Source organism: Drosophila biarmipes, chromosome 3R (genome assembly GCF_025231255.1).
Source record: "Drosophila biarmipes strain raj3 chromosome 3R, RU_DBia_V1.1, whole genome shotgun sequence".
Taxonomy (NCBI): Eukaryota; Metazoa; Arthropoda; class Insecta; order Diptera; family Drosophilidae; genus Drosophila; species Drosophila biarmipes.
In genome coordinates this window covers 9,360,206-9,375,700 of record NC_066616.1, presented here as the reverse complement: position 1 = coordinate 9,375,700, position 15,495 = coordinate 9,360,206, and the positions used below count along the sequence as shown (strand labels likewise).

The following is a 15,495-nucleotide window of genomic DNA, read 5'->3' as shown; positions in this document are numbered from 1 at the left end:
TGTTGTCAATATATCTGGCGACCGATATTTGCCTTGTTGTTAACACCGCCGCATGTGATTGAATCGCGTTCGGGGTGTGTGCGTATATAGGTATCTCAGATTCTGCCCTCGCCTGTCTCGCGCACTAAATATTTAAAATAGCTGCATCTTGAGAGGATTTTTCCGCTGCCGCCGAGACTGCGGCAAAGGCAACGCAGAGGCAACCCAATTGCTTCCGGTTCAAATCGATTACACAAAAGCGCTGCCTTTGAGCGCTCAGGTTTTTACTCGTACTTTTCTTTTTCCCCGGCGGCAGTGCTTTCCCCGTGGATTTCTGATTGTTGGCAAGTATCTAACAGTGATGCCTTCAAGTATCGTATCATAGGCCTGTTCCACACAAAATGAAGTGCACATCGATTAGTGCATTTGGCTGGCTGCCTGAGTTATGTTTCGGTATCTTTTTCATTTGCCCCGTTCGCCGCTTTCTTGTTTTTCCAAAGAAAATTAATTGTTTTGTAAACACGGGAGTTAAATGGGGCGGGGGCTTTATTTGGTGGGGATGGGGGTTTCGAATGTGAAGATCCAGATCGGCGACAATCCACACTGCCCTGTTTGCATTCTGATAGATATTCATCTATAGGCAAGTTGTCAAGGAATGCCACCGCACATCAATCTTTCGCTAAGCATTCCATAATACACGAATGTACGTATGGAAGCAAGTATATTTATTCTCGTTCAATCTTGTGACAAGTGTCAACGCGACAATGAACGTCAGACACTTAACGGGGAAAATAAATACAAATTTATCTTCTCTTGAACTAGTATTTCATTGTTCAACTCATATACATCTCGCATATTTGTTAAATTCTTTTCGCTTTCAGTTTGGCATTGAAATACTTTTTTTGTTCGTGGCACGGAAAATAATTTACTCGAATAGTTGCAACACAACATTGTTTTGCTTATTCTTGGGCCTAATTTATTTTATTGCCCAAACCAAAGTTGGGCAAAAACCATAACCACAAAAGCCATGAATAAATTGCACATGTAAGTGAAGAGTCTGGGAATTTGTGGTTTTGGCACTGTTTTTTACTGCCAACCTCAAGAAGAATGAGATACGACACAACTAAATGGTTTTGCTTGGTAATGGATGCTCGTAATAAATATCACAAATTAGCTAAGCTTCTGAAAACAAACAAGTAAATCCTAGGAAATAAAAAAGGAAACATTTACGATATAAAACTGGGCAAACAAATAAGTATAATTAAAAACAGGAAACCTTCACTTTCGAACGCTAAAACCAGTTCAGATATTTTTTATTTGTCTACAAAATATATTAATACATAAAAAACATAAACTTTATGCTAATTTCATCGTGTATTTATTTTATTAGACTATTAAAACTTTATTCACCTGTTATAATAAATTATCTAAAATATTTCTGGGCTCACAAACTGCGTGAGTCATTTGCATATTAGCAAAAACTCAGTCGAGACTAATAAAATTTACATATGTCCAACATTTTGGGCTGTAATAAATGTCCAAAGAGCGTTTCTCGCTTTTGTCTTTTTACTAGGGGTAGCCAAGCGTCTGACATGAACTAATTAAGTTGCGCAGCTCGGCTTAGATTTATCGCCGTCCAGGCGATCAGCCAGATACTTTCCAAATGCCTCGAAACCCATCTGTCAGCGGCGCCATTAAAACAGCGGCTAGCGCAAATGTCAAACGCATTTCAAACGCATAAATTTTGGCGCTGTTAGTGAAAACGGCGGAAAAAACAAAAACGGATCGAAATATAATGGAACTTGCTAAGTTTGTGGAGCGACTGTCATTTCGGTTCAATGACTAGGCCTAGACTTCGTTTTCAGAGGCTTCCCAAAACCATCACAGAAACCCACAGCTAGAGACACTAATTTAAATATTTTACTGGGCCTATTTGCTTTGGTGACTTGTTGTCAAGCTGTTGACGGCGACAAGATGCGGAGATTATATTTTTAAAGCATCCGAAAATATGGCACTCAAGCCGTGCCATAGGAAACCTATATAAAATATTTAATAATTTAGATAATATTTTATTTAGGTTATATTTTTATTCTAACTCTTGAAAGTATTTTTGGGAAAAAAAAAAACATTTTTCTTTTTTTAATTGTACACTTTTGTCCTCTATTTCTTATTACATTACCAAACAGTTTATAATATTTTAAACGAATTTAAGTCGCTGTTAGGAAGGTTTTGCTATTCACATATGTGTAATTTACCCCCATTGTGCAGCATTCAAGATCGTATTATTATAAAATGTATTCATTCGCTGACCAAAGATGCCGCCGCACGTCGCTCTTCATTCATTATTATACGTTTTCTTTGAGTTTTTGACTTTTTGGGCTTTGGTTGTCGCGGTTTTTTGTGATTTGGACATTAATTTGATTAGGCGACTGCCACCGAAGATTGCCACTTAAATTTGGGTTAAGTGAATTTCCAGTTTTATACGGACCCAAATTTAATCTTACGACAAGTGTTAGGCGAACTCAAAGAGTTCTTTGGTTTCCCCCACTCGATGAAATAGGGGTTTGGGTTCAGTGATCAGTGATTGGACTTTCGTTTTCGTTTTGGGGGCAGCAATTTGCAATCAAGTTTTGGCTCAGATTAAATACTGCGATCAATAATCGCTATATATATTTCCATGTTGCGGGCCTTTTGGGAAAGTAAAGCACAGAAGATTTCATTATTTTTTATGCTCCTCATAATTTGTTGAATTGCGGAGGCTTATGAATGACAGATGAGCCGATGGTCTCAAGTCGTAAAAAGCAGATACACATATATGTTTTTGGGCCTACCAACCATAGGTGTGATTTTTATGTACCATCTACATATTTAGGAATTTTTTATCCAGCGCTATTTTTACAACTTTCGGCATGTGTCAAGACACGCTTCCCTTTCGGGGGGTTTTTAATCTTTTTTTGCCGGTGCTTTTGTTGATGTGGTCGCTGAGGCTGGAACTTTTGTTGCCCTTTCAGAATTCCCCATAAATTCTACTACTGAAAATACATATATAAACAACGCCTTGAGACCGAACCTGCAGCTGGCTTGGCACACATTTTGCCTGCTGTGGCACATATACTTTTTATACACACTCGTATTTGGGTGAAAGGCATTAAACCGGCGAGAGGCAAAGGTTTTTAATATATTTCTTGATCTGCTGAGGGATGATGGAAACTCGAAGAATTTTGCTGATTTTATATTACACTTATAATATTGGGTTTCTCTGATTCATCGGTTTTCGTTGGTCGCTTACTTTTTATAACTCCGCTGGCATGCAAATGCCTCTTTTACGATCTTTTTGGGCTGGTTTAGGGTTTTGCAAGAAACAACTGTATCATAAATTCATCTCAAAGTCAACGCGTTGCATAACTTCGCAGGCAGTTTGGACAGAAGGACGCAGAAGCAATTAACATTTTGATGGCACAGAAGTCGAGTGCTTTTCTTTTTAGGTGTCTCTGTTTTGTCGCCAATTGGATTTGCTGCTCTTCCCGCTGTTTTTGTTGTTTATGGTAATTAAAACGGGGTGCACTTAAATGTTGCATAAAAAATGCTTCTGCGTAGGCCCGCTGAACACGTGCCAAAAAGACACAGAAGTAGAAGTCGAGTGGAAGTGCAGCGGCAACGTCACTCAGCCGCCCCGTCGCCCTGCGACATCCCATAGATACAGAGATGCAAAGATACACAGATACATAGATACTCTGCCGGCGCAGTTAGTGCGTGATTATTTTCAAATTCGACACAGTTTTCTGCGCGAATTGTTTTTGTTGCCCACTTTATTTTTAAACAATTTGCCTGTCCGCCAGTCTTGAGGGGCTTTCCTCTCTCTCCCTGTTGGGAAAGTCATTTTCGATGTTTTCACCGAGTTCCGAGTTTTCCTTTGCGTAACTGCTCCCTTTGGGCAGTTTTTATGTAACCTCTTGCCGATCACTTGTCGCTCTTATAGATACAATTGTTGATAGACCGTTGGCTAAAAATAAAATGTGCCACTTTGTCGTCGAGTCGTTGTCTCTTTATATAGCCGGACGCTAATTAAAATGTCAAAAATTGCGTTAAAAGCGCTTAGCTGAAGAATTTATGCACAATTTGGCTTAATCCAAATTCGTTTCGCAAACGGTCGTCATGGAATTTTCAAAGCCAATTCGCAGATGCCATAAATTTAAGGCTGCGCAAGTGAATGTCACGTGATCGTTTAGTTTACGATAAAGATAATTATGATCTCTTACTTAATGATAAGCCTTCTGTCTAGCATAATCAACTAACTTATCACCCGACATTCCTTTCATTGCAGCTCGTCAAAAATGTTAGCCAATCCAACTTTGGCCACCTAAAAGCGAGCTGAGATTGCTCCATTCATCACTCCCCAGTTTTTATCGCGGGAACATCTGACATGACAAGAAAGTCATTGGCGTTGATAAGATGCATTATCAGCGGGGAAGACGAAGATGAAGATCCGCAAAAGCAGCAGCAGCAATTGAAAAGTGTTAAACAAGTCTACGATATGATAACCTAATTTCCTGCCAGGAAAGAGGCGAAAAAACGATTTTACCCAGAGAGAGACTCTTTATACCAGGCAGTCAGTGAAAAATACAATAATAAAAACGCAATCGAAACGAAAGTAAAAGATTTCTTCAACGGGGCGTTCATATGTTTCAACGACATTCGAGGGCGTGGCGAAGTCGAAGGCCCAATAAACTGGCAAACAAACAATAAACAACAGGCGTTACAACAGCGGCTTGCTCAGAAATTATAAACATTCGGGATCGGCATCGAAATCGGGCGGAAACAACGGCTCGAGAAATCCCTATGAACCGAAAGTGGTGATCTTTGATGCGAAGAAACCTGCGCTTGGACAGGAGGGCCCTGGCGCTGCTGGGCGCCCTCCTCTCGTTCATCATCGCCTGGCCGGGCCTGGTCTTCTCGATGCCCCTCATGGCCATGGATAACTCAATGCCAGACTCATCCCAATCCAACTCCACCTACAGACCCACATCCAACAACAGCACGAACAATAGCAATCTGTTTAGTAATAGTTATCTACAAAGTGATCATAGTCGTAGTAGTTTAGTGCCGAGCGCAGTGAGTGAACATAGTGTAAATCAACCCGCAAATCAAAGTATTAAAGCTGAATTTAATCAGAGCTTAAGCACGCATCCAGAACACCAACACCAACACCAACACCAATCCCAATACCAATCCCCATCCCTAGCCCGGGCGGAGGACTCCGATCAGCTGGAGGACCCGCTGGGATTCGTCATCTCGGCGGCGGCGAACGATCACCTCGCGGTTTTGTCGCGTACCGAACGCAGCATTCGTCGCCAGCAGCAGACGCCGCAGAAGAAGCACCACCATGCGCAAAACCATCACCATCACCAGCAGCAGCCACAGTCGCCCGCTGACAATAATTTCATTGGTTCGAAATCGAAAAGACTGAGCAACCCTAGAAGTAATCTAAGCATAAATAGCAGTAGCAGTAACACACCCATCAGCAATCTGGACCGCAACGAGCGCTCCACGGTGCCCCAGTCCCACCTGGCCTGGACCTCCCGCAAGATCCAGCTGTATATCAAAAACCGCATCCTGCAGATAATGCGAGATGGCGTTGTCAACGGAACCCAGGACGAGAATAGTGAATTCAGTAAGTGCCAACAAAATACCACATCAAATAAAAAGAATTACTAATTTGGTTGAGTAACGAAATTTCAGTTTACATATAAAATAGTATGCTAATAGCAAAGAACAAAACTGACCTTGCAGTATTTTTCACTGAAATGTAAAGGTACAAAAATGTATATTTCTTTATATCAAGGTTGTTTCTAAAAATCTTATTTTCATCAGTTCAGTATGTTCAATAAGCATTGTTCATCGTCTTTCAAAAATAAGCTTTATTTCGGATTTCAAAGTAACACAATTTATATTCGGTATTTTCTTGTTAATCCTCTTGTAGTATTTTTTTACACAATTGTTTTAAGCCCCAAGTACCTTATTGCCTGAAAAAAGTACATAAATAAATATTTTCTTAAATCAAGGCTGTTTTTAAAAACAGTGTTTTAACCAGTTCTGCAAATTAATCGTCTTCGATTGCTTTGTTTTGGATCTGAAAGAGTCAGGATTTTCATTCGGTATTTTGTTTGTAAATGACCTTGCAGTATTTTTCCACAAAAGTCTTATAATACCCAAGTGTATTTTACCGAAATAAAAGATACCAAAATAAACATTTTTTATATCACATATAAATCGTCACCATTTCTGGATGCTACACGCCCCACCCATCATGAACTTCAAAGTGGACGCCACCCATCCTCGCTCCCCTCATTACTCACTTATTCGTCTTTGGCTTGCTCCGAATATGTTTAATGTTCAATTTCTTGGGGGCTACTCTTGTTTGGTTTTTTTACGAAGCACCCATTCCACTTGGACTGCATAAACAACCAAATAAACTAATGCCTATGGGTATATGAAATATTTAGAATATCAGAAATAATACACGCCCACGCACACCAGCACGGGGATATATGTGCTCGATCTTGGTGTGGGTGATCCACCCATGTAGAGCACCCACAAGTTGAAAGTTCTCATAAAACGCTGCGAAGCTGCGTAACACGCACCGAGATCCGCCAAAGAAATCGTATATTTTACGCGTCTCTCGTCTGTTTATGTTGGGCGTCATTAAGTTAGACACTTGATTTGGCAATGCTGCGGCCTGGGCATTGTATTATTTGGCATATAAATTCTTTAGTGGGCTAAGGGCATAAATCTTGCCTTAATTAACCGCTCGCCCTGATTAGCCCCGGCTCCCTGTGGGAAATGAGTCAGATTAGTCTGATGAAGATGGGGATTCAGATCATCGTGAGGCCGCTCCTCCATCCAGCATTTGCATAACTCTTGTTGGCCCCATCGAATTAATTTACAGCTTCATTTTCACTGACTTCCTTCCAGTCGGCCGGCAATTTGCAGCAGTGATAATAAAGCCACCGAAAAACTTGTTGTACAACTGGGGTCCGGTTTTCAGTCTTATCGGGCGAGTGCATCATCGCCTCGCCATTGAGGGACATCGTGAGCTCCCCAGATGCCGCATAGATAGCGGGGATTTTGTTTCGCCGGGTTACAAATTTTTTAATTCACCACCGCCGTTGTTGTACTTCACATCCATGTCTCACGGTGCCCGGCCTCAGGTGTTAATTTGATTTTGGACTCGATCAGGCGGCGATAATGCGTGTGGAGTGCGATAAGATTGAAATTGCCGTATAAACGGGCTTTATAAGACTCCTCTGGTGGGGAGTGTGTGTTGTTGTGATTCGATTGTGGGTGTCGGTAAAGATTTTTATAGTCGCAACCCACTCTCCCACTTTCGGGTACTCTCACCCTCGAACTTGGACTTTCACGAGCCAAATCAGTGGCGACTAACAAAGCAATTTGTGTTTATTAGTGACTGAGTGAGTCTTTTATGGGCTGTAAATTGTACAAAGTACACCAAAAATCACGTCCACGGAGCAGTCTTGGGATATTGTGCCAAACTTCTGTTGGAGTGGCCAAGCTTTATCGCCCAAATAAACTTCATTCGCACTTGATATGGTAGGATAATGTGAGATAATATCTTTTAAATGCCTTGAATTACGTTGGTTGACAATATCCTATGTTTATAAAAGAGATCAGACATCATTAAATTTAAGACTTCAAGGTAATAAATCTTTCTGGAATGCATAGAAACTGCAAAGACCTACAAAACAGACGGTAAAAAATGTTTAACTATGAGAAAACATTGATTTAGAATACTATTATTATAGCCCAGTGTTTTTGAACTATTCATAAAACGCTGGAAGCTCCGGACTAAACAACCGCTTCGAAATGAAGCTGTCCAAACAAAATGAAGAGTGCCAAATTTTGTGCATTTTCCACTCTGTCAGCTGGCATCTTCAGTGGCATTTCGCGGGGCTCATCAACCAGTTGACCTCCAAAGTCGGGTGAAGCTCAACGCCAGTTGCAGTTCAAGTTTCCCGCGAATTGCAGCGGCGACTAACGGTGTCCGAGGGGAGTATGTGCCCCGACTGGACCTGAACCGGAGAACCCCAACCCATTGCGAACCTGGAAAAATACACCTCTGCTCTGGGGGCGTGCATACCGTATTTTCGAGATGATATATGGAGAGTACTTGGCCCGGCGGGCAGACGGCAATTATGCGACTGATTTAGTGCGTGGACCGAGGTGTGAAGTTGAGTGAAGCCGAGTCAAAACCCCAGAAAAAACTGGAGCCGCTGGATGCTAAAAGCTTCCGACAGCATCTCTTGATAACTTAATTTACAACACGTCTTGCGCGGCCCCTGAAGTTGATGAAGCTGCCCCGACAGTTTGGCCAACATTGCATCGATCCAACTGCAGTTACTTTCACTGTCACTCTGCTCTTGACTTCACCATGTTAATTGTCTTTTTAAATACTAGGTCTTCTGCATTATTATTTATTTATGGGGTTTTTCGGAACAAGCCTTCTATTGTAGAAGGCGTTCTAGCAACATCAAAAATGCCTTTGTTGAATGTTTAGAGCGTAGAAAGTCAACAAACGTTGCCTTTGTTGATATACATTTTTGGGAAAGTGAACTCGTTAAAAAGCGGCCTCTTCCATGGCTCATCGCTGAATTAACTTTCCTGGCTTTTTTATGTCTTGCTAAGAATTTTTGTAAATTTAGATAATTGCATCAGCTTTAATCCCCCGAGATCATGATAAATAGATTCGGCACGGCAATCAGGCCTGCGAAGAATAAAGGGAATTTCAACACAGTTAGTTCCTAAGTATACCAAATAGCCGGACTATTATATCACTTTCGGCACATAATACGATAAATTAATTTTACACAAACACTTGGCTGCGGGCTACGTCACGGATCCCAAGCAATCTATTGAGCGATCTCGCTTTTTCGGGCTAGACGGCGGCCAAAAATGTTGGGATGGGGATTTTCAGATTGGACACAGTTTTGTAGAGAAGGTGGAAGATGTTTTTTTCGGGGGAAATGAGACTGAATTTTAAATACTCTATCGGTGATTGAAATTAAACAAAATATATGATAATGGAATGCCATGAATGGGTTTTGTCCACTTATCTTATTATCTCTAGAAGTCTTAAACAATATTTTTAATTTAAATTTTTAGAAAATCTGGATCATGTCCTAAACATAATAAATCGCATGTTAATAGTGGCATAATCAATTCGGTGATAAAATTGACTATATACATTTTGGACTTACAAAAATAGGTGGCATTCCAATCTAAATACCATTTAATTAAACAAATTTAAGCGAACATATCTGCTGAATACGTTTTCCTATAAGTATCTACCGCTCGGTTCTCCATCTGCCGCTTGGTGATAAACTTTTGGAGATCCGCATTTCGGTGGATATATCCGCGTGTAAGTGAGTGGGTGGCGGGTGGCTGCGGAGACAGCACTTGACAAGCTATTGTCAGCGATGTGGCTCATCATCAGTCAGCGATGGCAGCGCTGGGAACGGTGGTGCCGGTAGTGGTGCTGATTTATGCGCCGGGCAACATGGGGACTTGAAAATACCGCGAAAGTGTTTTGTTTTAGATAAGATTATGTTCCACAGTTGCCTGCGGAGCAAGTGGGATGGCGAATGGGCGAGCGGACGACGCAATATGTCAAATGGATTTACCAGCTAGTCGGCGTGGGTTAGATTTTCGGATGGAGATGCTCTTCCTCTGCAAATGTTTTTCCGGCAGCCGCTCTTATATTTTCCTTCTTATTTTTAGCCAGGTGGCAATGAACTGTTTGGTCTCTGGTCTTTGGTCTCCTCGCCACTTGTCGGTTATATAAAAGGTCTAGGCCAGATAAGTTGCTCAAAAATATCGATGATATTGCGTTGATATTACCCCATCGCCGCCTGCATTGACGACAATGTTAAATTATGCGTGAATTCGTAAGACAGAGAAACATTTTGTAAAAGGCCCCCGAAGTCGTCGATGGTTTATGAAGCTGGCCCCGCTATATAAATTACAATGATTAATGACATTTTGCACGCAGTTCTCGGCGGCTCTGGGCTGCCGTGGTTATTGGCGTTGTTTTACAATCATTTTTACGGGCAATTCATTTTCACCCAAGTCGATTCACATTCAGGTCCGACCAGCAGATTTCCAAGCTGTGCCCGGTGGCACAGAAACCACTCGAAACACAACCATTTTTTGGCAATGAATTAAGAGTGAAGGCTGCGAGGGAAAATGGGGCGTATGAGTAATGTGAAACGATAACTCTCATTTAATTTGATTCCAAGGGAGGGGCTACTATTTGTTATAGGCCATTTAATTAATATCCGAGACGATTATAATATTTATAGTATTTTTTATTATCAGAGATATTACTTCAGTTGCGTTTTTCCTTCATGATCTTCGAAACTGGAAAGAAATCTTTAAGATATATAATAGATTGGTTAGTTACCTTGTTACAATTTCTAATCTATTCTTTGTATTCCTAAGCCATTATATTTAACAACACTTTCTATGCCTATCTATCTGCATAGGAAAACTGTGCTCACTTCATTTAGTGCATTTTTAGTAGAGTTTTCTTTGCATTTGGCTTGGCTCTGCGGCTCGCATAGCAAAGCGATAATTTTACCAGATACGTACCCGTCTATATAGACATAGACATTTCCATACCGACACGTTCATGGTCATTTGAGTCGTAAATCTGTGGGCCAGACATGGGTTTCGCGGAGTTGCAAAAATTTGGGTTGGCACGAAATCGGATGAGTACTCGTATCCAGAAAGCGGTCAACTTCACAGAGTCCATTGAACAAGTGGTAAACAGTCAAAACACGGCCACCTACAAGTTGCAATAAAACAGGAAAAAGGCCCGGGCAGAAACTGGATCAATTTATTAATGCACTTTGCGTTGGCGAGGCAAATGCATTTTTTCCACGATTTTCCTCTGTAACTCGAAGCCTTTTTGGCCAACCGGATTTCGTGCAAATGAAGTGATTAATTCGAACCGAAATTGCTCACCGATAGTGCAGATAATTTGACTCATTGCCCAACACCTAAAAGTCAGAGGCATTCGCCATAACTCCCGTGAAAATTCCTCGGGCGCCAAGAAAAGATTTCCAGCTCCCCCGGCTCCGAAGTTCAGCAATCATAAATATCGTATCGGAGAGCTTAAGTGCCCCATAAAAAGTTTGGACCTAAGTGTGTCACCTACTCCGGCAACTAAGTAGGTCTCTAGTAGTGCCCCGGGGATTATAAATTAATTGCACTGTAATTGCCAATTGCCAGTGCTATCGTAAATCTAAAGTTGTGGAAAATAAAAGTGAACGCAGCGCTGGAAGTTGATAAGAAAGTGTGGAGCACCGGCATCGCAGAGTTCCAAGAATTATTTGAGTAAACTGAAGTTACACCTTCAAATCTCTGGCATACACCAAAAACTTCCTCAAGAGATGTGAGAAACGGTTGTTTACTCAAGCCAAACATTTGGGCTGAGAAAAGCGAAAGTTCTCTGATTTTCTGTATGGGTGGTGAGTGATTATGATGGAAATTGACGGATGGGCTTGGGAAATTATAGTTTCCCCTGATTAAGAAATTCATCTTTGTACTTTTAATCAAAGGTGGGTTACTCAAAGGCCGTAAATACATTTTAAAATCGAATAGAGAGGTCTGGACTTACTTGTCGAAGGAGATTATTTGTGTGCCGGCTGAAAACAATTTATTAGCGACTTGTAAATGACATATTAATGATCGTTTCACTGCAGTCCATACAACACCGCTATTAGCAGACCAAAGAAATTAAAAACAACCATCGCGGACAACCGCACACGCGCTGAAAATAACAAAATTTCAATTCACAGGAGGCGTACGGTCGTTATGAATCCGGTTTAAACGAAAGCCGACTCTCCTGGGGATCGGATTGGATACACCTCCTCCTCAAATGTGTTCGCACTTAATAGCTCAAGTTTACAGAGCCAATCATCGACAAATTGCCGCACTAATCTGCCCGGCGAAACAATTTTCGGGGCGGTGGATACATTTTTGCATGCAAAGAGCGTGAGGTCCCCCAGTTCGGGAGAAGGGGTCTCCTTAGTATGCGCGACCATGGTGGGGCCATAAAATGGGGCCAGGAGAGGGGCTCCAGATCCAGGCCCGCGTGCCTCGGATCCCGCTCTATATAAGCTTTTTAGCTACTGGAAGCGGGCTAAGTGCGTGTGCAATTTGCGCAGATAAAACGCGGCTTCATTCACGATGGTGTCTCGAAAATACGTATACCCAACTCGAAAATGACTTCCGCTGGAAAAGTGAAAAGAGCGAAATGCGGCTAATGGGGGCCGCGCATCTTGCAGATACATTTCGTGATCGGTTCGCTGCTCGTGTCTAGTGTCTTGTGTCTGCATCTTGCAAGTAGGAAGTGAACCCAATTGAGGTGATGACACACACAGCGAGTCCCAGTGCGCTCTGATGTTGTGCAGTGTATACAAAATTCTAATGACCATGCTGGGGGTTGCAGGGGTGGGGAGAGGGGGAAAGAGGGGAAAAGGGGTGGCGTGTGTCTGGGAGAAGGTCTGTACCAGCACTCAAAAAAAAATTACTTACTTTAAATCTCTAAAGTAGGAAAAATGCATTTTCAAATTATGTTTGATATGCCTTTAGATTTTGGTTTAACGTAATCCTATTCTAAACATTTGTTAAACCAAAAAGCAAATTAGACAACAAAGAGCTAATAAAGAAAGATGATATGATTATTATAAATAAAAATATTTTACTTTGAAGCAAATGACATATTTTTAGATCAGTTGGTCTTATCAATAAGAGTTGGGTTGTAGTATATTAACTTTAGAACAAGTGGACTTTATTCTATATTCTGTTCTTTATTCTAAGAAGATCCTAATTTGAAGTGCAAAAAACACTCAAGACTGTGCTTTTTAGGACTTAGTTTTTACAATTTTTGTATAAAATATATATTATGCATCGAACAGGGATTTCAGAATGTGATTTTAGAATAATCTTAGATTTTTGCAATTTAAAATGCATTTTTTGTGAGTGTGGGCCATTGACTCGAACCCGTTCTCCGTGCATACACGCTTTATTTAAACTAATTGACGCCAGCGGCATGAGTGCAAGGTGTGCGGGTTCCCCTGGCATCTGCCGCCCCCAAAGACCCCTTCCACCCCCAGCCCCAGCTTCACTACACCCATGTATGTGCAAAGGTGCAATTGGAAAAGTGTCAATTGTTTGGGTTGGCCTGCGAGGGCAGCAGAGTCATCGCTTCGCCGGGCAATTGATGGGCGTCAAAAGTGAACAATGAGTTTCAATTAGTATCTATGACTGCCCGCCGGATTATCCAGGGCAATGAGGAAGTCTGTCTGGTTGAATGGGCAGCTGATTGAGCCCAGCTCCTCCTTCTCCCGCTCCCCGATTCTCCCAGAATGACATAACATTCTCCGCAGAATGCAGAATGCAGAGTTCCTTTGGAAAGTGCTTCCGCATCGGTGGGAGAATTCCTTTGCATTTCATTCACTTTCGGACTTGCATTACTGCCCATTCATGGCGGGGTATTAATTATCCAATTTGATGGCCCGCTGATCATCATCAGAGGATCGAGGGGCTTTATGAGCCCATTTTCTCGGCAGATCAAACACTTTCCTCGGACAGCGGCAAACGCTTCCGTGGCAGGTCAATTTTATGAGCGCCACTAAAGTTCGGGGAGAAGTTTTAAGACCCGCTGCAATCTGTTTGTTTTCAATGGCATATTTTGGCCCATAGAGGAACCGCCTGGCCAGCAGCCCAGTGGCTCTTCTCAACGAGCTTGCTAATTTGCCAAACAGCCAAAGTCCGAGTCTGAGGAGCGATATCTCCATGGTGTTCCGCATTATTTACAGCGGGCAAACAGAAGATCTGCGGAGGAGATCATGGCTGAATGCACCTACCTCTTCACTTAATTGAAGTGCAGGACGGATGCTTGATTTTATGACCGCGTTTAATGGCCAGCCGGGGCATCCGAGGCAGTTGCATAATGAGGCTGGGTCCAGTGACCCAGTAACTGGGCTTTCCAAAAAGGGAAAATGAAAATGACCACCCACGTGGGCAGCGGTCAGGCCGACAATAAATTTTAAACGTTCAATTTACCGGACCCCCGACAATTGAAAGTGCTCACCGCCCAGGGGCAGACAACTTGTTAACTTGTTCAACAGTATTTTTCCCTGCTTTTTCTTACATCTCCTGATTTTCTGGTCTTGTTCTGGCTTTCTTCCTCTCCCGTCTCGATTACTTCACTTGATTGACCCATTTGTTGGCCGCAGTTCGTGCATTTATGAATGATAATTTTCGGAGTCTGGCAAAGGCCACCTCCATTAGCATTCTACAATGTAAGTAATACGCGCGGCTACTGGCCTTTGTTTGGGCCTCTCGCCCACTGGAATCGTGCCCCTCTAATTGGTGATATCGCATATCGGCCGTATAAAAGTTGCCACAAGCCCGGTCAATAGGCATTGCATTAAATTTATGACCGTCGCGCTGCCGCGGCCTTTGTTGCATTTTATTTTGACATATTGTTGACAAATGTCACCGGAGTTCGTATTGTGGGGTGCCATGCTAATTACCTTTGCAACGTCTCTGACAGTCCGTGACAGTCCGCCCGACTACCGCTCCACGCCCACGCAATCTACGGGACCCCCGGATCTACTAGGTCTCCCAGTCCCGAAGACCGAGCCCCGAGACTCGGGTGATCTATGGGAAGTGTCGTGGCTGGACTTGCGGACCTGAGTTGTTGAATTGTTGCCGAGTGCCGAATTAGCAGCGCTCCCACTTGGAGGCAATCGGACACAGATGCTAATAAATGCTCGCCCGCCTGGGAATGTGGCTACTGAGGTGATCAGTCAATCCGGTTAAAAAAAGAGTGGTTTTATGTTGATGTAGAAACAGTTCGGAGATCCAAGATTGGTATTAAAAAAAAAAATTGAAAAAAAATAATATTTTTATTTAAAGATTAAACTCCCTTTAATGACACCGATATACTCAGAAAGAATCCTAAAAAATCTATCATTAGGTTTTAGATTATATGAGAAATACTGTTTTTAGTCATATCGAATTAATTACATTTTTGATTAAAACAAGTCATAAATAATTGGTAAAGTTCTTCCCCAGTTTCGGATATAATTTTTCGAACTATATAGTCCGATGCTAGATATCACCTTAGGAATTTGACTTTCCAAAAGCTCATGAGGACGACAGCACGTACATAAACGTTTCTATTTTAGAGTGCAATAGAGCACTGCTTCAAGAATGGTATGCCGAGAATCAGAGCGGATTAAGCTGTTAAGTGGCTGCACTGGAGCCCCCCGAACTCGAAAATCCGCTGCACTTAATCATTGGGACGGGGAACCACCGGGAATCATCGCTGCTTGACATAAGCACGAGTCACAGCGCCAGCCCGCATCCGAAAAAAGGGCTTTCATAATCGGCTGTAAACACTTTCAGCTCTGCACCAGTATCCGTGGA

At 42.2% G+C, this 15,495-nt stretch overlaps 1 protein-coding gene across 6 annotated transcripts in view; it reads left to right on the top strand.

Annotated features, from left to right (window-relative positions):
- Positions 1-15,495, top strand: part of LOC108031914 (uncharacterized protein DDB_G0271670) — a 45,071-nt gene that overhangs the window by 4,082 nt on the left and 25,494 nt on the right. For 5 of the 6 annotated variants that reach the window (XR_006367329.2, XM_017105683.3, XM_017105682.3 and 2 more), the window contains exon 2: positions 4,304-5,650. Coding sequence is in view for 5 of the 6 variants with exons in the window: in XM_017105683.3 (XP_016961172.1) it covers positions 4,843-5,650 (808 nt within the window). In the remaining variant the exon portion in view is untranslated. Of the gene's footprint in view, positions 1-4,303; positions 5,651-15,495 lie in introns of those variants that run through there. The other variant, XM_044090862.2, reaches the window with a different exon arrangement.